Source organism: Atractosteus spatula, chromosome 12 (genome assembly GCF_055471065.1).
Source record: "Atractosteus spatula isolate fAtrSpa1 chromosome 12, fAtrSpa1.hap1, whole genome shotgun sequence".
NCBI lineage: Eukaryota > Metazoa > Chordata > Actinopteri > Semionotiformes > Lepisosteidae > Atractosteus > Atractosteus spatula.
Genome location: NC_142717.1, coordinates 41,952,166 through 41,974,833, shown reverse-complemented (window position 1 = coordinate 41,974,833; position 22,668 = coordinate 41,952,166). Strand labels below are relative to the sequence as shown.

General features: G+C 38.8%; 1 protein-coding gene across 6 annotated transcripts in view; it reads right to left on the bottom strand.

Moving 5' to 3' along the window:
• akap9 (A-kinase anchoring protein 9) overlaps nt 1-22,668 on the bottom strand; it is an 84,307-nt gene that overhangs the window by 39,844 nt on the left and 21,795 nt on the right. For 5 of the 6 annotated variants that reach the window (XM_088928472.1, XM_088928474.1, XM_088928475.1 and 2 more), the window contains exons 3-18: nt 20,025-20,069; nt 17,885-17,941; nt 17,272-17,442; nt 15,429-15,584; nt 13,514-13,711; nt 10,269-12,917; nt 8,327-8,431; nt 7,554-7,767; nt 6,497-6,576; nt 5,899-6,031; nt 5,666-5,763; nt 5,290-5,401; nt 4,235-4,451; nt 1,847-1,907; nt 890-1,225; nt 116-538 (exon numbers count right to left, since the gene is read on the bottom strand). In XM_088928472.1, the coding sequence (XP_088784598.1) occupies nt 116-538; nt 890-1,225; nt 1,847-1,907; nt 4,235-4,451; nt 5,290-5,401; nt 5,666-5,763; nt 5,899-6,031; nt 6,497-6,576; nt 7,554-7,767; nt 8,327-8,431; nt 10,269-12,917; nt 13,514-13,711; nt 15,429-15,584; nt 17,272-17,442; nt 17,885-17,941; nt 20,025-20,069 (5,055 nt within the window). The remainder of the gene's footprint in view (nt 1-115; nt 539-889; nt 1,226-1,846; nt 1,908-4,234; nt 4,452-5,289; nt 5,402-5,665; nt 5,764-5,898; nt 6,032-6,496; nt 6,577-7,553; nt 7,768-8,326; nt 8,432-10,268; nt 12,918-13,513; nt 13,712-15,428; nt 15,585-17,271; nt 17,443-17,884; nt 17,942-20,024; nt 20,070-22,668) is intronic. The other variant, XM_088928478.1, reaches the window with a different exon arrangement.

Here is a 22,668-nt window from a genome sequence, read left to right as displayed (position 1 = left end):
TGTTCAAATGCCATGGCAACTTTCAACCTCAGTCTGCCTGTCAGTTTGTTAGAAAAGAGTCTTATTTACGGTAAGTAAAAAGATCAAGGTGCACATTGCAGTCTTAAACGCTTACCTTACTTCCCTGAAGGACAGGTTCTTGTGTGATCACAGACTCAAGAGGCAGTATGATACTCGTGTCCTCTGAGTGTTTTGGGGATCCTCCCTCAGTATCGGAGAACTGGCACTCTTTGTCAAGCATCAGTGGAGCGCCTCTAGTCTGCTGCAGCTGCTTGGTCAACGATAGGATTTCAGCAGTCTTTTCTTGCAGTTGTTTGCTCAGTGCGGCCTTTTCTTCCAAAAGCCTCCTCTCCGAGTCCTTATTCTTCTGCTCCAGAGCAAGTCCCGGCTCCTCGCTGGAAGGGTCCGTTTCCGCCTCGCCTTCTCCCTCCGGGTCTCCCGCCAGCGTCTGCATCTCGGTCGTCGTCTCCCTTGCTTGCTTGTTAAGTCTTGCCAGCTCGGTCTGCTGAGCAAATTCAACCGACATCTGCACGATCACCTGCTCGCACAAAAAACAGACATGTAAGACACCCAATCAATAAGACCAATAAATCAATAGTTCGTGTACTATTTGCTTTTGCTTATGGAAAAAGTAGCCATGTTCATAGAGAATGACCATGAGTAAAATAAACATCTTAAATTTCACAATTATCAATTAATTTTAAACATTCCAAGAGCTTTAGATAATTAAAATATTTACATTTTAATTATTATTAAAAACGGAAATTCAGCTCCCTAGTCCAGTATATCTCCAAAGACCTCACAGTCTCCCAGGGCTAGCCAGGCAATGGCCAAGCACAGAGCTTTTTCATACAGTATATGCTAATACAGCAGATAAAATAAATGATACCTTTGCTACTTCCTCCTCAGTCCTTTCTCTGTGCCGTTTCTCCAGTTCCTGAATATTTCTGATGAGGTCCTCTTCTTCAGTGTCAGGGCCCTCAATGGACCGGACTCCTCCTTTTAAGCTCTCTGGGCCTGAGTCTGAGACTTCCTCTTGCAGAGCTTGCTGTTTGCTTAGTCTCAGCGCCAGCAGTTCCAGCTCTGCCCTGTGCTGCTCCTTCAGAGCAGAGACCTCCTGGACATATTTGGCGTACAAGGCTTTTCTCAAGGTCTGCAGCTGATGGGTCAGTCCAACAGACTTAAGTGGATAGTTTAGGGACACTTCCAATTCAATATCATCCAGCTGAAAATAAAATATATATTATTGATCTCACCATTTAAAAAAAAAAGAGTGCTGTACTGTATATTTAAATAGCTCCTATATAATTCTGTCGAAAAATCAATCCCTACAAGAATAATAAAATACACTGAAATTGTACACATCAAGCAAAAACAACCAAATAATTCACACTAATAGTTGATGTTGTGTGTCTCAAACTCCCAAAACAATAGCAGCATGCAAAATTGAGCAGCTCATCACACACCAGTGGCTGGAGAAGAGAGCTGTGCTTTAAGAGTGCGTCTTTAAAATTGATTGAATCATCCATGCAAGAGAAATTGCTCTTTCATGCAGATGGGAAATTACAGCCATGTTCAGGTTACTGAATTTCAGTTTGTTTTTTCATCAACAAATTCATCATAACATAGCCTCTTTTACATTGTGCTCCCATGTAAAGATATAAGACAAGAAAATGCCCCAGGCAGTATCCCATCTATTCATAATGGCTCACTGAATCTTTTAATTTAAATATGGATTTTGTTTCAAACACACCATTAAGTTACAGACTTCTAAAGTAAGCAATAAATACTGTTCACTTATATGATGCAAGGAAGTCAAAATTATTTTAAAAGGAACAAAAAATACCTTTAGTTCTTCAATGCTTTGCATTTCCTTTTGCTCAAAAAGCTGGGTTTCACTTGAAATACTGAAAGACAATTTTAAACCTCCAGGTCAAGCTTACTGTTTGCACTGACATCTCACAAAACACAGAGACATTTTGTGAATTTTGACATATTCAATGCTGCTGGTGTTTGGAACAATTTCACTTAGAATAAAGCAAGCTTTTAATTCTTTATTTCATCAAGGTTCATAACATTTTGTACTGCATATTTTTACCATTTTAAACACTTTCAAGACTTTACAAAGTCTTAAACAAATAAAAATAAAGGAAATATACATGAAGAAAAAGCAATAGGTAAACTGTAGAACAGAGAAACATTTCTTATATTTCTTTTCAAACGTGTTAAAATTAACTTTTATGATGGTGAGCAAAAAAATCTATCTCCTTTAATGCCAGCAGAGGGCATCACAACATCAATCGGGTTTTGCTGCAAAGTCCTTAACACCAGCTGCCAATTTTGAACTTCCCTGTGTCCTGATATGACAGGGTTTCTCAGACGTTTTGAGTGGCAGACCACTTTTCAAGCAATCGCTTGATAAAGATGCCCAAATTAACTCCTAAACCGAACCAACATTAAATAATTTCAAAATACAAGTTGGAATGATATTCTACCAAATGTGGAGTTGCACATACGCAAATGCAGTGTATGATTTGCCTATAGTGATGAAGCAACAATGCGCACTGCCTAGCAGTGTTGATTTTAAATACTACAACCGTATACTAAAAGGGTGAAAAGTTTCCCTTGTTTTCCTGATTTTGAATCGAAGAAGTCTTGGAACTCCAGTTCACTGTTTTTGGAATATCTACAAATATAACTAAGCTTGTACAGGAAATATTTTAGATTGTAACATCTAGTGAGGAAGCAAACACTGCCGTATTAGTGGAATTTAGTTCACTATATATGCACATGCTTTTAAATATATTTTATACTAAATTTATGTGTAAGATTACTTACAAATAGAACTATTTAGCTTTTGTTGTTTCACAAAACCATGGAGGGTGGAACCATATAAAGAGAACTTTATTAACATCTTTTGCTTGTATAAAGTCAAAGTTGGTAGCCACAGACTGCTGTTTTGTCCTTATCAATGTCCATGACATAGCTGACATTAACCAGCGCACTGACTATATTTGTGTATACTCCACAAGAACCCTTCAGGTTTACAGTGTTTTCATAGTGACTGTATGCTCTTAAAAACACTACAGGAAGAGCAAATTAATATTAATTCCTATAATTCACAGCAAATGCTTGCTCTATAAAGGTTACCATCACCATCGTCATCAGTCTCTTTGGCAGCACTGCCCCTTGGGGCTGATTGCTTGCTTCACCATTCTTTCCCATATTGCTGTGTCTAGTGCCAGTTATCTAAGGCTATGTAGATTCTTCTATATCAGACAGACACTCTCTTGATAAGCATCCATTTTGTTCTTCCCTGACATGATTCCAAACACTGCTGCCTTTGTCAGCCTGTCATTGTACATTCTGCAGATGTGTACAAACAGACCACTCTATTCCTCATAATTAAAAATATATTTTCAAATACTCATACTAACTGGAGTCTCTGTGAAACTGGTCTGCAGAATGAGCAAATGGTCTTTAAAAACCATAAGCAACTAAAGGTAACTGTGTGACTACTACTGTGTATATAGCTCTAAATTGCCTGTAAAGAAGAGATTTAATGTAATAAAATTAAACTACATGGGTAAGTGCAGAGACCTCTGGAAGCAGGCAGGACAGCACATAATTAAACTGTACTTCAAAATTACTAATGAGTCTGCTAAGGGTATTCCCATTACCCTAGCTGAATAGTTGACAATCTAGAATTTCCCTGTGTCTTGGTATCAGATCACTCTACTCTGATATGCACTCATGCTCTCTCTGCTTGAGACAAAGCACAAAGAACATGACCACGATCTTCATAAATCTTTAAATACCAGTGGGAAGTAATAAAATATCACTTTCTTACCTAAAGTCTTCAAATTCATGTGAACCAGATATTGTTAAAAAAAAATGTACCCATTCTACAGTACCCATTAATACTGGGTTAAATTAAAAAATTCAGAACCTTTAAAAAACATTTGATAATAGTAAAGAATGGAACATAAGTCATAAAACCCCAAGTTAAATATCACACTATGCTGTTCAAATCAATCAAAAAATATATATTTTTAGATAAACGGTATATGATTTAGAAACCAATGTTCACCTTCAAATAATCCTCAAGATAACTGCTTGAAGAAACTCTGAAAAATGTGAATTAGCATACCAATACTTTGTGGTTACTTTAAAAGAGAAAACTGTATGCTTTGTAGAATTGCGAAGCCAGCTGCACATTTGAGTATTTCCTTACCTGCACTGCGCCTCCTGCAGCCTCTGCTGGAGAAGGACGAGCTCTGTGGTGTATCTGTCCTCCATGTCCCTGGCCTGCTGCTGATAATAAACCCGGAGACGCTCGATTTCCTGGCGGTGCTGCTCCTCCAGCTGAGCCTGCCGCTGATGAAACTCTGTTTTCAGCTTCTCGACCTCCTCAAGATGGGCCGACCGCACCTTCAGCTGCTCCTTGAGATCTAAGCGATTGAAGGAACAAATTTCTCACACAAGTGGATACATTTAAATCATCTACCCGTAAATTTCATCCAATGGAGTTTTCCCGCTTATGTCCTACAGTGCGTGTTTGACTGTTGATCCTGAATAAGTCCACTGAGTTCACTGTATCTCTGCCCAAATCCTCAAAGGCACAGACAAAATCAACCCTGACTTCTTCAGGATCGACAGTGAAAACCAGAAGCAGTGGAACTATGGTTTTAAATGTACCTTCACAATTACAGGAGGCACTTTTTTATATAAGTTTGTGGAAGTAAGGAACGAGTTCCTAGCCATGTTGCTGAAGCTAATTACTTGGCTTTTTTCAAGAAAGAGCTGGATGAGCTCCTCTGTTCAATTAATTACAGTACGACTAAACGGCTGATCTTTAGTTCATTAGACACCTTACTTCTAAAGAGATTTTACCTGGACATTGAATTGATGATCAAAGCCACAAAGAAAATAGCATGAATCTAAAATATATCTTAACAAAAAATAATATGATTTACAATTAACTTGACAAATAATAGCTGTGAAAATGTGCAACAACTACAGTATACAATGATTACAGATTTGTCACATACCATAACCATGCAGGAGCAATTCTGCAGTGTATTGGTTTACTCAGAAAAGAACAGAAATGTTTTATACAAGGCTTCAAACATTATAATATATTTTCATGAGGAATAATGACTAATAAAAGTGAATCTTTCCATATTGTTAAACATCAATGCACCATTTAACCATTAATCAGATCAGTGCTGGCAGGCTAAAAGGAAAGTCTATCAATTAAAAAAATAATAATTCTTATGTACAAATTACCATTCAGATCCTGAGAGCTGGCACGAGAGCTATCAATTTGCATTCGAAGGCTGGCAATTTCCTTTTCGCTCTGATGTCTGAGCTCATCATATGCTGTCTGAAGCTCTTCCAGCTGAAAACAAAATGACAAGTTAGATTTGTATGGGGAAAATGTTTGAAGTATCTTATTTTCCATCAATGAATCAATTATATACTGTATATCCAAAACACAATTAAGCACAATGTTGTGCAACAGCGCCAGCTGCATCAGTTTTGCTGGACCAAACCGAGATTGGCACAATGCTGCAGTTAATGCAAAATCTTATTTTGAAATGGGCAAACCTCAGTATTTGATCACAAATTCAACTGCAGCCAGTAAGGAAGAAATCCACCATACCTTATTGCAGTCAGATGTCAGTAAGGACTGAAGTTCTGTCAGGTGATTATATTCCTGCAAAATCCTGTCCTTGAGCATATGTAGACTTGTATGCAATTCTAAAATTAAAGTAAAAAAGCAAAGTTTGGAGATGTTTGAACCCATCTGTTCCATGAATGGCCTTTTTTCTGTTTTCAAAGTAATGTCACCAGTCACTAACAATGACTAAATTAATATGCGAGCGTAAAACATACCTTTTGCTTCTTGAAGTAATGAACCAGGATCTTCAGTTTTCCTTTCACCGGGTTTCTCTGCACTCTTCGGCTCTGCAGTTTCTTTGAACTGAAGTGGCACTAAGTAGTCTTCTCCCAGAACTTTGGACAGTGACTAAAAGCCCATTTCAAATAATTATTCAATATACAGTCGATGGACAGTTGGTGTGATGAGTTTCATAGTTTCGATTTCACAGTGCAATAACAGCTGATTGACAGGACCTGCAATTGTACTGCTGCAGTATACATTTTTTTTATTCTTACACGAAATACTGCTATTTACACTTTTCAGTTTAGAAAACTGCTATCACTGTACTTGACAGTTTTCACTTGAGTTTTCAGAAGCCATTATTTGTCTCCGTTTCTCCTTCGCAGCTACTGGAGTGTTCAGAATTTAATCTTACGAAGAAACAATTACTCATGATTTTACAGTATTCAAAATTGATATAACACTGAAAAACTCGAATACCAAACTGCAGTGCTCCAAAGAATAACCTGCATAAACCTTTATTTATAAAGCTGATATGTCACCAATCAAAACTGGCAAATCGTAACCAACATATTGTGGCGAATATTTTACCAGAATCAGTTGCGTGCATTCTTCAGATACCATGCTGATAAACCTCTGGTGCTTCGAAGATCTTGACTCAGCTTCATAATCTAAAAAAATCACAATATTGGAGAATCAGTAACTTCTACAAGACATGGTCATATTTTGGTCACGATTTAAATTTTTTCTGCATTCCATCTTTAAAATGTATCAAAGTCCTGGCCAGAGATGAGAGAAAAGGACCACCTTCTAAAACTCAGATTACTGCACCACTCAACACATCTCAGAGTTTTTTCTTTGGACTGAAAACCTTCATAACCCCACATTCATCTTACAAATGGGCTTACAAATCTATGCCACAACTAGGCTGTATCCATGCAAACCCCTCAAATCCATAATCAACGACTTTAAGATTTTTAATAAGAAAGCATTTGCCCCTGTAGGGAAAAGACAACAAATTAATCAAACATAAATGTTTAATAATGAACTGGATTGGGATATGTGCTACAGTTCCCAGAAATTTTTACTGTAAGAGGACTGGAAGACTAGTTTACTGTATATAGCTGCACCTCCCTAGTATTTTATTTCTTCCTACTTATCCTGTGTGTCCCATGACAGTCCAGAATGTTGTTTCCTAAGGCTATTACTTGCCCGCATTATAATGACTCCTGAGCAGACATCACAAATTGGATTTAAAGAGGTGTACAAATAAAATAAAGTTCATTGGCAAAAGGGAGAATAGATAGCACACATAAGTAAAGTAGCAAAACCAACTATGAACATGTTTTGCACATTATGCACCGTGATCTGGTGCTACCAGATGGACTGTAGTTGTACTTCTACAGTAGACCTGACAAAACAGAAAAATAAAATGTGAACTCAATGGGTCTTTTTATTCTGTTCCCAAATAAAAACAAGCTGTGGAGAGTTTGCAAACCCAGAATGGGTTATGTGCTCCATGTTGAAAAAACTAAGCAGGACACACTGACCAGGTAGCAGCCGCATGAATGATGGATCAAAGGGATGCCAGCAGCTGTGATGTTCTTTTTCCTACACAGAATCTGCTCCAGGCCAGCGCTCCTCTCACCTGGTTTTTGTTCTTTCAAGTGCTGCAGCTCCTGCTGGTGCTTTTCATGGAGCTGCTGTACCTCCTGCGCGTGCCTGCCCACGAGGCTCTCTTCAAGGCTGTGCAGGCAGGCCTCCTTCTCAGCTAGCAGGCTCTCTCTCAGGAGCTCCAGCTGTGCTGCACAGATCTGGGAGAGACTGATGCGCTGGGCCTCCATCTGCAGCCTGAGCTCGTCCTGTGGGGAGTGGTGACAGACTCTCGCTTGGTGCTCCTGGTCTTCATTTTCACATCAACGCAACGAAAACAGCAAGCTAGCTAAACCTGCCATGCTCAGAATCAGGTTGCCTCACTTGACAATGGGCAAAAAAGCCAGTTATGAAACGGAACCTGCCATAATGTTACTGTACATCTATTATAAAAAAATACCTGTGATTTGTCAATTAGGCTAAGGCTATGCTTTAGAAACTTACACTGGGGCTGGATGTACATGCACGTGCATATTAATCTTACAGAACATCACTTCATATCATCGCTCAATAACAAATATAAATCATTTTACATCTAATTTAGGCCAACAAATGTCAACACCTCCAGCAACATAATAGAATAATGTAAAAACATAAGAAGAATTACATTAAAGTCAATATTTACTTGTGACAGTGAAATAACAATCTCAAATGAATTTCACACTGATGATCTATTTCCCAGTCAATAGTATTCCAAGCTTCTCGTTTAAAGAAGGCTGTGCAAAACTCCGTTTTAGAGTGACAAATGTGTCACAACTGGAGACTTACATTCAACAGCACCTGCTTCTCGTCCATTTCTGCCAGATCTGCTGTGCAGTGTGTTATCTGTTCATCTCGAGAAAGGACCTCATGATCTACCAGACTCTTTTCATCCTACAAAAAACAGTCCACCATTATTGCCTTCAAAAGCTACATGAACATGATTGAATTCAAAAGAACAGGATTGAATTCCTCTTGTAAGAGTGTTCTCTCTAACAGAGATAGTAACTGAACTATGTTAGTAACATAATTAATAATCAAGTAAAGTTAGTATGGCACTGGTATGTTCTAATGAAGCTGCTAAATACACAAGTGTTCTATTGTATGTAAATGCAGCAGTTACACAATGTTATTGTAATAATCCAATTATAATGTTACTTTATTTTGAATGACTACATGATCTATGTAGTCATAGATGCCAAGAAGATGCCTATTTTGGTGCCAAATGCCAGCTACCATGAGCAGGCAGTTGACAAAATATATTAAAAATTAATATATTTAATACATTACAAAATATTCTGAAATTAATCAATGCACGCTACAAAACAGAAGTGACTGGGATTTTCCATGCAAGTCATAGTTTAAGAGGTAAAATGTGTTCAACAAAGAAGAAAGACAAGAACCACCCTTCTAAAATTTAGATTAAGACACTGATATTCACTAATGTCCTGGAATAACAAAAGTCCTCAATAAGGAACAACCTGGAAAAAGTGGTAATAAAGACCAAATAAGTGGACAATTAAGTCACTTAATTCAAGTCATTGAGAATCCAGGGGGGAATGACAACAAGAAGACACCGCAGGCCTCCTGGTACTTTGCAATTCTTCCCAAACTTTGTTGTTCGCTTTAATTCAACACTTCAACCCCACGTTCGGTTAATATGGCAGCACTACAGCGCATCTACAGATATCTATTAATTCCATATTCATTACATTAAGATATATCATCACGTAGAGGAGGGGGTCTGTAACCATTAAAATAGTTTGTAACAATAAGCAATAATTAGAACATTTTCTGATTAAACATTCTTCAAATAATGAATGACGAAGCTATAGTGAGAGGCATTTGACGCTTTGCAGTACTTGTTAATAATTTCAAAAGAAAAAGTAGGAAAATTAAAATTCCTATTCAGGTTTTATGATTAACAACAAGTTACTTGTATAACTTGTGTAACAAAATCCTCACAAAATAGAGAAATCTTATTCTGTATATTAAAGTAAATGAAATCAAACTCCCTAGAACAACATATCCTATTCCCTGAGGCACACACTAATGCAGTAGTGAAGATTACCTTCAGGACACAATGCCATCACAAGCTGACAGCTATTATCAATTTCTGAATCCAGTTTTTTTGCTTAGGGTGCTTTAGTGAAGGTCAAGCACTTCAATGTATCGTCTCCACACCAAAGGCTCTGAGTTTCCAGGCAATTTGTAATTAAAATTCTGTCAATTGCCGACAGCAGAAACCATTCAGACTGCAGTGAACAGCCTTCAGATTGTACTTACAGGCAGACGTGTCAAAATAAACAAAGACGCATTTGCAAAAATAACCATGCAGCAACTTGTTCATTAAACTACACTCCAAAATCAAATGCATGCCTACCAGCAATACAGAAACAGGCATTTTATCCTTATAATAGTTTTTTATATGCAATAAAATATCTATAAAACCCTGTATCAATAACTTAAATCCATGACATTATTCTTCATTTTTATTTATCAAAAACATACGTTAATTCCTCAAAGATTCAATTATACAGGAACATGAGGAAAAACATAAAGCAAACAATACATTTTTGTATTGTACTTTGAGGAAAAAAATACTGAATATAATCTGAACTACATCTTTAACGGTATTTAAAGTGAATTTCTTGTGAGGGTGTTCTGCAGGCTTCTTTCCGAGATTGTGTATCTTTCTACCACCATGAAATACACAGGCCAGATCGCTTACCTGTTTCAACATGCTGCCTGCCACTTTCTCTTCATCGCGCTTTCCCGGGCACGTCTCTCCTTCGCCGCCTGAGAGCTGCCGTGTCCTCAGCCTCTCATTCAAAGCGACTATCTCTTGCTCGGCAGCAGTCAGTGCCTTTTCTCTCTCCTCGAGTTTCTTGTGCAGGGATTCTTCCAGCAGGGCTTTCTGCTGCACCAGCTCGGCCAAGCCCAGCTGCTTGGCCCTTAACGCGTCCAGCTGCTGCTGCAGTTGGTCCCTGTCTGCCCGGAGAGCAGCAGCCACGGGGGTCTCAGCAACAGGTTTACCCCTCAGCTCCTGGAGTTCGGCTGAGAGCGTCTCATTCTCATGCGCAAGGGCACTCTGCTGTTCCTGAATATGGTCACGCTCGAGCACTGTAGTCTGCAGAGAGGACTGTAATGCTATTACCTTCTTCTCTAATGCTTCTATTTGGTGAAGATGATCGTTATGTGTGCACAACTCCCTCCCAGCGGCCTGATCAGTTGTGACTGCAGTTGTCTGAACAATTTCCCACGTCTGTTGTTCCTGTCGCTGACCCGCAGCCTTTCCTTGTGCCCCTTTCTCTCTCCTCAAATCCTCATAGCTTGCAAGGATCTGCTTGTTTATATCCGTTACCGACATGAGTTCATCCTTCAGCTGTTCGATTTCATTCTGTTTTAAATTTAATTCCTCTGAGACTTCAGAAAGTCTCAAGGAGAGCTCCTTTTTTTCCCGCTGAGCAACTTCCAGTTTCTCCATGAGCTCTGTAGTGTCCTTTTCAACAACTTCCCCACCATCAATAAAGTCCTCCTCGGTTTTTCTTACTTGACTGACCTCTTCTGCCGTTCCACCCAGCTGCTCTTTGCTGGCCTGCAACAGCTGAACTTGTGACCGTAGATGGTTTAGCTCAGTCTCATGTTCACCTGCTTCCTTGAGGAGTCTGTCCTCTAATTCTGCTTTTACTTTCACAAGGCAAGTGTATTCATCTTTTAGCTCCTGATAATTTACCTCAAAATTTCTTTCTGCAAAAGAAAATGTATTTGTCTGCCTTTCAAGGTTTTCCTTTAGTTCAGTTATCTGTTTGCTTAATTTTTTGTTTTCCAGAGTAAGCGACTCTATTTGCTGATGCATCCTAGAGGGTAAAACTGCAATATCACTGGACAGTGCAGAGGAATTGTCTTTAATATCAAGATCCAAATCCACGGATTTCATTTTTTGTCTCATAGCCTCATTGGTTTGCTCAAGATAATTCTTCTCAGATTCTAGCTTCTTTATTTTTTGTTCCAAGGTGACTTCCCTCTCTTTGGTCTCCTTCTCCAACAGCTCATTCTTTTTCGACAACTCTTGTATTTCTCTTTCCAGAGAACATTTTTCCTTCTCTTCTTTTCTCAATTCACAAATCTCCGTTTGAAGCTCTTCCAATTTCAGAGCCATATCTTTGGACTTAGGGTCTTCCAATGAGTGATTCAAATCATCTTTCATTTTTGAGATTTCACTTAACAGCGCTTCCCTGTCAGCTGCTAACTTCTCCTTTTCAAGTTTTACCACATGGAGCTGCTCTTCAAAGCTCATCCGCATGCTTTCCAGAACCTGCTTATGTTTTAAAGACATTTCATCTTTGAGGCTTTCAATATTCACCTGGCTCTCTCGCTGTAAGTCTTCTCTCAGCTTGGTGAGCTCCTCTTCATGACTGAACAGTAGCTGAGTCCTCAACCTGTCTAGCTCAGCTTCCTGTGACTCAGCCATTCTGTCCAGAACTGCATCTTTTTCACGTTCTAACATTTCAAGCTTTATCTTGTAATTCGTAATTTCTGATTCATGCTTCGTCTCCAACTCCTTGGTGGCTTCTGCTGCAGCAGTGAGTTGGGTCTGCAGGTCACTAATAGTAGCGTGCAACTGTCCCACTTCACTCAGTTTGTGCTCCTGATCAGATATGCTCTGGGAAGCTCTTTGAACTTTACCCCGTACAAATCTTAGGTCCTGCAAGAGATCTTCTACCTGACTTTGCAAATTTAATTTTTCCTCTGCTACTTGTGTCAGCTCCTGATGTACCTTATCTTTCTGCATCTGTGCCTCTTTCAGCTTTTGTTGCAGCTCAACGATTTTCATATTCAACAGGTTTATCTGCTCTACATCGGCACCATTTTCAGAGGACTGAAGGCTCAACACCTTCAGCTCTGATCTGTGCTGCGAAGTTAGTCTGTTGATTTCCTCCAAGTGCTGCATACGAAGCTCTTGCTTCATCTGAACAATCTGCTGTCCATACATCTCATCCATTTCTGCTTGAAGTTGATCCATCTTTCTCTCCATGTCCCCCTTCATCCTTTGTACAATTTCACTTTCCGCCTGGTTTCCTCTGTGGTTACGTTTCTGTAATTCTTCCACAGTCCCCATCAGCTGTTTTATTTCAGCGGATGACATCTTCTCTCTCTGTTTGGAACTAGTAAGCTCATTTTGAAAGGTTTCTAGTTCTTGTTGTTTCTCCACAAGCTGCTTCGTTAAATCCTGCAGCGACTTCTCTGAGATCGACAGCTCTTCCTTTAATCGTGTCACAGTAACTTCATGCTCTGTTATTTGTTTCTGTTGTCCTGCAATTAACTTCTCTTGCTCACGTAATCTTTGTGTAAAAGATTCCTCTTGTTTACTTGATAACTGCAATAACAAATCAATATTAAGAGACATGTAGATGCTAACAATTTAAAAACCTTCATACGTATGCATACTTCAAAATTACTAATGCAGATAAAATGTAAATTTCACACTGTAATGTTATGTTTTGAAATCTGATAACAGTGCATTATTTATGTTAGTGAATCAACAATATAATTCATGCCCAAACTGATGTGACAACACACATGCACATTCTACACTTACAGGATATCTTGCAAAATTATGTAGTGAGATGCAAAATTTCCCTCACTATTCCCTTCCACTAATTTTTAAAGCTGTGTTAATGAATAATTAAAATAAAAATGCATGCCAGACCCCCTTCTGATCACTTTCAAGTAAACCTTCAACAACGCTATTGCTGGAAAGTCAAGCAAAGATTTGTATGTAAAAAGGTCAGACAGGTGAAAAACATTATTTTTACTTCCGTGACTATTGCTGTGTTCTCTGCTCCTATCCGCATTGTTACAACTTTTACAACGACTTCCAGGACCAAAACTTTTCTTTGCAGCTAAAACTTTAGAAAACACGCGCAGACCTGTCAACGTGCATACTGACATGCGCAATAAATCCACATTTACCATCTCCGTCTCTTTGACTCTTTCCTGCAGCTGGCTGATCTGCATCTGCTGCTCATCGTTCTTCCTCTGACAACCTTTGAGCTGGAGGTCTTTCTCTTCAGTCTGCTGCTGGTACGTGGCGATCTGCTGCTTGGCCTGGAGCAGGTCTGCAGCCGTGCTGCTGTGACTGGTGTTTCTCAGAGTTTCACCTGCCTGCAGCTGAACAGGACGGAAACACAGAACCTTCATTAAAACACTTCCATTATACAGTATTTCTGTTATGAAACAATGTAGAAAAGCAACTGGAAACCTGCTGTATCTTAAGATATGGAACGATAGCTTTCTTTCAGTTAATTCAAGGTGAGTTTTAAATGTTACTTTTTGAAACACTGAGATTAATTTAGGAGTAAATAACATTATAGTCTCTAATAAGTTATAAGAAGCCTAAGAAACTACCTAATATCTTAATGGAACTTTTGATCACCTTCATATTTGTTTGAAATTTGTTTCTTTTGGACTCTGACCAATCACCCTTTAACAATATCTACCATTGGTCTTCTACGCCCTGCAACAGTGGAGAAACCAGCTGCAGAGCCTCTCATCTTGCTTTGTGCAATCATTATCCCTTAAACTGATGAAATGTAATTTATGAAATTCATCTTCATGAAACAAGAAGAGAAAGGGATCTTGAATACAATTTTTAAATAGAAAACAGAAGTTGTGCAATAAATGTGAAAGTATATATTATATTTGTATATTTTATATTAAAATATAAAATACTCGTTTTCATTCTTATTTGCATTTAAGCACAATAACCTCTAATACAGATGGGAGTTTCATACTGGCCTAAGTACAATTTTCATCGGTGATGGTCAAAATGCCTCACTTGGTCTCAATAAAATGTTTGCAATAGGGCTATATACTCTTTGAAAATTGTATGATGAATTTTTAACTAGGAACAATCTGACACAGAATATAACTTGACTGCAATAGTAATAGGACTATGAAAAAATTACTTGTTTTTTTCATGTTAGTTCAATAAGCCATATGTTGCAGATTTGGCTACAAATCAACACAATGCAAGTAAAGTGAAAAATCTGAAAAGTGAGCGGTCACTAAAAGATGAGGCGCAGGTATTATGACACCAAGATCTACACACAAGGGAGTCATAACATTGATCTAACTCTGGATAGAATTTCATTCTGTAACGCAAATCTCTGTTCTTGGAATATGACCCAAAAAATACAGTATAGGAAAAAAGATTCTTAGAGAGCCAGAATTCTATTTGCAAAATATATTCAAATTGATCTAGAGAGAAGATCATTTAACCACGAGACTTATTAAATATGTGATTTTACATGACTGTATCCGATGAACCCTCTGCCTCTAGAGAGCACCAGTAGGCCTGTGCTTACTGCTTGCGTGTGCCCTGTAATGGACTAGAGGCACATGTGGGCTGTGATCCTGACTTGCGCCACATGCATCTTAGAGAAACTCACAGGAATAAACCGTAAAATAAAATCCTGAGCGCGGGTTTTGAACGTGAATATGTTTACGTAAGACTGAATCGTCATCAGACCACTTCCACCATGATTTCAAAAACAACGATCAGTTCCAGTACTATTCTATTACTATTCTAGTAGCATTAACTGCTTAATTTAACAGGATGGACAAAATCTAAAATACAATAACACTTTATAAGACAAAGAGAATGGATTTAAGAATTCTGGATTGCCAGAATTCTTGATGTTACAGGTCTTATTCCGAGTCACCCCGGAGCCATATTTCAGAGTAACTTTAGGTAATAAACTAGCCACAGTGGGCTCAAGTAGCTGTTCTCTCTCTAGCCATTTGTTATTTTGCTCCCTGCACAGCAGCTGCTTCAGTGTTCACTGAAAGCGGTGTGTGGCGTGAGGCGGACCAGTGGCATTGTCACCTGCTGGAACTGAATTTGCAGTTTCTGACTCTGATCCGTGAGCTCCAGGAACTCCCTCATGATCTCGTCCTTCTCCTTCCGGGCCTGCTGCAGGTTTGCCGTGAGCTGAGTGATGATCCCATCGCGCTGCTTGATTGCAGCTTCGAACTCCTGGAGCTGGGAAGGAAGAAGCAGCTGAAGTTGTTTCAACCGGCAGTGCTCCATAAAGAAACAGGCATGCGCATCTCCGAATATTATTATTAAGAGACTGCCAGATAGCACAACCTTATTTACAAAACAGAAGCAGCAGCATGATGGACGCAGGTCTTGGAAAAGTTCAAGTAGGGAGCTGCGTCAGCATGCGTAGGCTGCAAAGGAACAGGTAACGGGTTTATTCCATGCTGAAAAGAAAAGAAAGGAAACAACGTTTCACCCGAACAAGGCCAAAACGTTCCGTTTACTTTTCAGCATGGAATAAACCTACTACCTGTTCCTTTGCAGATTTTGGAATACAGCTTTCAGGTCTCTAGTATGGGTGGAGCGTGGGAGCGGAGCTGAGGGCAGAACAGCGGCACCTTGTTGGGGAGGAGCAGGAAGCTCTTGGTGCTCTGTCACTCCTGCACCCTCCCAGACATCACAGCCGGGCAGCCACATAATCAGACAATACACCTGGCTGTCACCTGTCCATGCCATTCCTTACAAGTGTTTGCAAGGAGACAAATGCCGAATCAAACACAAACCTTCCTTTAAAACATCTGGATCTCTGTGACTAATACCTCCGAGTTACCTGCACTTTCTCGTCTCCCTATCCTGGCTCACTCAGCTGACATACCCACCTCATACTGGACCCATGAGGAACCATAGTTATAACCCTGATGCCATAAGATCGAGGCAGTAAGTAAACAAGGCATGTATAATGTTTGTCATATGTTAAAATATATAAGTTTTTACAGAACATCGTTTTTGCTGATTCAGAATGGAGGTTCATCTGTGCATTGCATTTACATAGCTGTTTTTTGTTTAGCTCTTAAATGTCTTGTTATTTTACAGTTTGACTTATACAATTCTAATGTTATACAATAATTAGTGCATTTAGAAATGGACACCATGAGCTAATAGATTTAAAAATTGATCAGCTATTTTTTTCAAATTTACAGATTCTCCATAGAAAGGTAATGTATAGCATATTTCAAGGGTCCACAACACACTCCATCCTCTGTCCTGCACAATGTCAAAAAGAGGGTGCAGCAGCAGTTTGTGGATGTGAAGAAACAATTTTACTAACTGTAAAACCCAAGAAAACACTTACTCGACGGTAAACAAATTCACCAACCTGTGCAACCAAATTGGCAAATGCTATTTTCAGGCTTTCAGTGTCATGGCTATTGGTCAGGATATATTCCTGAACCTGAGAAACGGGAAACCAAATCTTCACACAAGTACCGGGATGAGGTCCTGTGTAACTTGGTCTTCAATAATTTGAAAATTCTTGAAAAATTCCTATAAACTCAAATGGCAATAATCAAAAGTTCTGAAAACTGAGTTAAAGATAAAAACATGGACCCATCATATTTAATGAAAATAATAAACTTAAATAACTGTGGGGAAAATCTTGTGTGAAAACATGCATGATCTCATACTGTGTTATTCATCTGCAATACAAAAGACAGGTGCTGCAGTATTTTAAAAGCTTGTAATCAGTACAGAACAAGTGTTCCTGAGCTTCAGCTTTAATGAAGGTCAGCACTGCAGCACTGCAACGCCAAACCCCAGACATGTCACTACAGAATGAACTAGCTGCTAGAACCAGAGGAGAGCAAATTCTGATTTCTAATCAATTCAACAGGCAGAAACGGAGAGGTACCTGTTGCAGTCCTTCACTCCCGTAAGCAGCTCTCATTTCCTCCAGCTCCTTGCTCAGCTCTTCAACAGCCTGTTGTTTGGCTGCCAGCTCATCCTCCATAATCTGCAGCCGTGTCTGAGAGCTGTGCGCTTCGTGCTCAGAATGCGATGCAGAGACGTGCACTTCTTCCTCCTGAAGCCATCAGTCATAATTAAGAGCCTTGCTACACTTCACCACATGCGACATAAGAGGACACAGCTCCCAAAATGTCCTTCCAAAAAGCACTGCCCGCAATATGCAGCAGCTTAGCAACCCCTGCTATGCCAGCCCCTGACTCCCCCCACAAACAATAACTCTGCTTCCAGAGTAATTTACACCTAGAAAATGCCAACAGGCTTTTCCCCACTACACATAATGTAAGTATGTTTAAAGTATGAAGGTCTACATTCCCTAGCCCGTAAATCCCAACTGGCAATAGCTACAGAATCCCAGCAACCCAGTTTAAAAGGAATTTGTTAGTGAGGTAAAATAAGGTTGACATGCAGTGCACACAGTATGCGCAGCAGAAAACACAAAGCAGGTCTAAGTGAGCGTTATGCTTCTAGCAAGAAGGTGTGTTGCTGTCTTACTGTACCCTGAAAAAATCCTTAGATTCCACTGTATTCACTGCGACTTCAAGACACCCATTTACCTGTCAAGTCACAAAACTATTTGTTATTTAACTCTTCGGAATTAATTTGCATTTGTAAGGAAAAGGGACGACTGTATGACTGATAGTGTTACTGAAATTCCTGGTAGCAACACACAGGATGGGGACACTACAGGTTTTTGATGCATGTTTTTCACCAGCGCCTTGCTTGCAGTGGATATCGAACCCAGCCAAGAAAAAAAAGCAAAACAATGACAAAACGCCATCTTTTAGGTGTGTAGTGCACTTGAATATAATCAAGAACATATACCGATTTTAAAACGAAATAACAGAAAAACCTGAACACTGAGAAGGCTAATCACAAGAATGAGATTTCTAAGAGTAGTGCCTAGCAACAGGCATACAGTATTTAGTTACAAAGGACTGCAGTGTTTTTAGTAACACGGTGCTGCAAATCCCTGTCAAATGGAGAAATAACAGCAGGTATGTCCTTAATTCAGTTCAAACATCAAGGGCAAATGCCAGGCAAAAAACAAGCAATAACAGTTCTGAGGGTTTTAAAGAATTTGTTCTCACCCTCACCTTTTGTTCTCCAGAAACACATTCTAAATTAATATACATCCACAGTATTAAAGTATTAATGTCTCTTGACTTGATGCCTAGTTGATAGTCCAATATTTTAAATATTCACCAAAAGCACATTTGTTTCATTTTATTCTTTTCAACTGTTTTGTTTTATTCTAATTCTCTGCAAGGCTATTTTTGCTATTTTATATTGCTATGCTACTCCAACACAGGTTAAGAAAGTGTTTTTCTGATTTACTGACAGGATAAAGCATCTTTACAAAAGACTAAGAGTCAAAGTTGCATACATTTGTTTCTGCCAGGCCTGATCAGCAAAAGAAATTGTACGACAGAGTGAAACTATTTAAGCACAGTGGATTCTCCCTTCCCCAACGTATTGGAAATTACTGTGGGTCTCCAGGAAGAAATGGTCACCAACTGACTGCGATCAGCCTCCTTGGCACTATGCTTTCCTAGTGCAATATACATTCTCCTGGTTCAGTCTGCTCAAGTGTCAGCAAGCCTGAGTTAAAAACTGCAGGCAATTCAGAAACTGTAATCAGTTGGCCATACATTTCCAGTATGTAGCATTCAGGTAGTAGCACTGAATTACTGCAATGGGTTACATACATATCTAGAAAAATGCTACAATAATATACATGGTAAATAAACCATATATTGTAACCACTATATGGTTTATCAACATAATTATTCTACTAACAACCAGGAATCTGGTGGTTAACACAGCCATTTTGCCTTGTGGAGCACATGAATGTAGTGTGTACTCCACGGTTGAAACCAGAATAGGAGCATTGCTAGTTGGTGGACTGGACGCATCTGACCTTGGGGGCTAAACTGGGCTGGGTCTGGTCAGTACTGGAACGGGAGGCCTCTGACAGTTGCTGCTGTAAAGGAAGTGCTGGTGGACCGGTAGGTGCTGCTCCTTCCTCTGGATCAGAATGTCCTAACCAACACTCCACTATGGTGACAGCTCTACATTAAACTGACCACCTGTCTACTTGATCACTAAGGATCCCTTGGCAACGATTGTAAGATTAGAGGCGTTATCTCCAGTGTCCTGCCTAAATTCCACTTTGGGCTTGCACAATCTGTCGTGGCCAAACACCACCCTTAATTCATCGGTGAAGTAATTCCTCATGTCTCCATGGGTGTATAATGGATGCTGCACTTCAACGGTATGTTAAGTGACCCTCCTCTTACAAATTATGTGAAGCACTTTGGGATCCTTTGGGCTGAAATGTGCTATACAAATACAAGGAATTATTATCCGTAATTTATAAAACATACATCATTAACACATTTATACATGGATATTTACATTTGTATGATGCAAATAAATGGAAATTAATACCTTCTCCTTAAAGAAAGCACACCCATCATCATGATCATGGGTTTGTAATGCAGCATCTACATATACGTATATAAACTAGGCGACTGTCCCAGAAAAGCCTGGAAAATTAGACTGCACAAGAATAAAACTAATTTTTAGTAAAACATTTAAGAAGATTTCTGGATAGTACTGTACCATTTAAAGTCTTACCTCAGATGTGTAGTCATCTGCTGTGGTGGAGACTTCACTTTCAGGCTGTAATAAAAACAGAAGACACACAGTCACAAGCGCAAGAGACCAAATATAAGTACTGTATATCTTTCACATGGACTTCAAACGGAGCTGTCTGGTTAGTCTTGTGTATTTCTGCATGAAGAACGAACTGTCAAAATCAACCGTCAACAGAACTGACCTACATAGGAAAGACGAAAAGGCTGTTACTGCAATAATAGCAAGACAATGCTTATGATTTTGGAGAGCTTCTAATTTCGTTTTTAATGAAGTACTACAAAACAGAGGGTGCCATGGTGGTGCAGTGGTTAGCATCGCTGCCGCCATTTTCTAATTTGTAAAACACATAAAACTGTACTATATTTACAGCATTTATCGAAATACACAGTAAATGGCAATCTCTAAAAAGTGTAGTTTTTAATAGAAAGGCATATCACAAGAAATCATTAAAAGCCCATTTCATTGATGGCACTTTTACACCTAGTTCACATGCGAGTGATTCAAATTTTGTTTCAATTAAGGTTTTTTTTTCCACATCAGTTTAGTTTAGGTTTAGTTTGTTTTGCCTCCAAGAGCAGCTTCACAGTCAGTGGGTATTACCCCTGAAGTAAAAGTAAAGATGGGGGTTAAATTAAGTCCTTTCTGCTTGAAAATTAGACTTCTAAGCAACAGGAGTTTATGGCAGGAAAGGGAGAACTGATAAGGATTCCAGATGCGAGCTAGGAGAGCTAGGAAACCCCTGGGGACTTAATCCCTGACCATTTGGCCAAAAAGCTGCAAACTGGCCAAACACGTGACCTCCCCCCTTTACCATAATAACGAATGACGTCAGAAGCGGCAAGGAAAGGATATATAAACCTAACGTTTGTACCAGCACTTTGAACAATACTTCGGTTTTGTTGTTTCTTGCGGGAAACAAGACTTCGGCTTTATTGTTCCTTGCATGCAATAAACTCATCTGTTTAACTTCATCTCGGGATCCAGAACCTTATTCTTTCTGTTACAACACCCCTATCTTTTCATCTTACTCCGTCTCTGTCGTTGGAAGAGTTGTGTTTGGTGCAGTTCATCCCAACTACGCTGGGATCTTTTTTGAAGTGGTCAAAAAAGTTTGTTTGATTTGCATCGTGATGTGATTACATCAAAGTCAGAAGTTTCTAAACTTTTTTTTCAGACTTCAATCAGCACAGATATCTAAATCAAGCTTTAGCTTCTCCTTCACAAAAGCCAATGAGACCTGAGCAGTTCAAGCCCTATTAAAATGAAAAGGCATGTACTCTTTTGGCTGCTCCTTTTGGAAGTCTCGCCAGTATGAAACTATGCTGATTCACCGAGCATTCAGGGAACTGGGAGCTCAGATAAACTATTTAATTTTTCAAACTATGTACAGTATTTACATTTATTGTGGCACCTGTCTTGAAAAAATAAACAGGGCCAACTTCACACTTAATGAGTACAACCATTATGAAAAAAATGTTAAAAAGTAATTAAAGAAACCAACTTGGGCTTCTAAAAATAAAATTTTAAATTACTGTAGGAAAATGCTATTTAAAAAGCATTTAAAGAGCTATTTAAAAATTTGTAGTGCATTATACAGTAGGTCCTCCAAAAATGTCTGCAGGTGAGATGCTATCAATAAATTAGACACTAGAATTGATCATTTTGTATCTTTCACATTTCTTGTTGTGGCTGAACTTTTCAGGCTCAGCTGGCTCTCTTTTTGAAACAGAATTACACTGAAGGCCCTCACATACTATTATGCCCAAATATGATACCCTAGGCAAACAAAAATACTACTGAACCCAGTACATCTGTTACAGTATCACATCCAGTAGTATAGCAGGTATGACATTTATATCTCTACTACTAGAGGAGAAGAAGGAATTTGGAAAAAAAAGTATTGCATAGTTTAAGTATATTTCCTGATATTGATATCTGGTCTACAAACTCTCAAACATGGTATTGCAACTTCTTTGTATGGAATGCCAGTTTGTAATTTTTATGTATTTAAATGCTGTAAAATCTGGAAAGTTATTTTTATTAAGGATTACTTCAAGGCTAAAAATGAACCACATTAATGAATGTGCATGCCCAATGGGGAAAATGGACACCTTCCAGCCGCATTTTGAATTAAGAGAATTATTATTGCCTTACTGATTCATAGTGAAGATCGTACATTTTCTATGTGCAAGCCCAAGATTTCAGGGATGCAGCATTTTCCAGGTTCCATTTCAGCTCCGATCTTAAGTATCTAATTGAACTAATTATTTGCACAAGAAGTCAAATGACCCGTCATTTTAGGACTTAATTAAAAACTTACCGTGTAATTTCCTAGTCTCTAGCCCTGGAGAAAATAATGATGCAATGCTGCTTAACCTTGTGAAATTATTATTCGGTTTCTATCCGTTACTATATGAGGACCAAATGCTCAGTAATCATATCCCTTTTAAGAGAAACATCTTTTATATAACAAAGGTACTGTATATTGAAAAAATATAACTCATCAAAACTCCTGAATGCATTAGTACAGTAGTTAAAGAAAAGTGAGGCATTTTGACAGCACTGAGTATCTTAATTTTGAACACTAAAATTTTGTAATGTAAAATACTTAAATATGCATTAT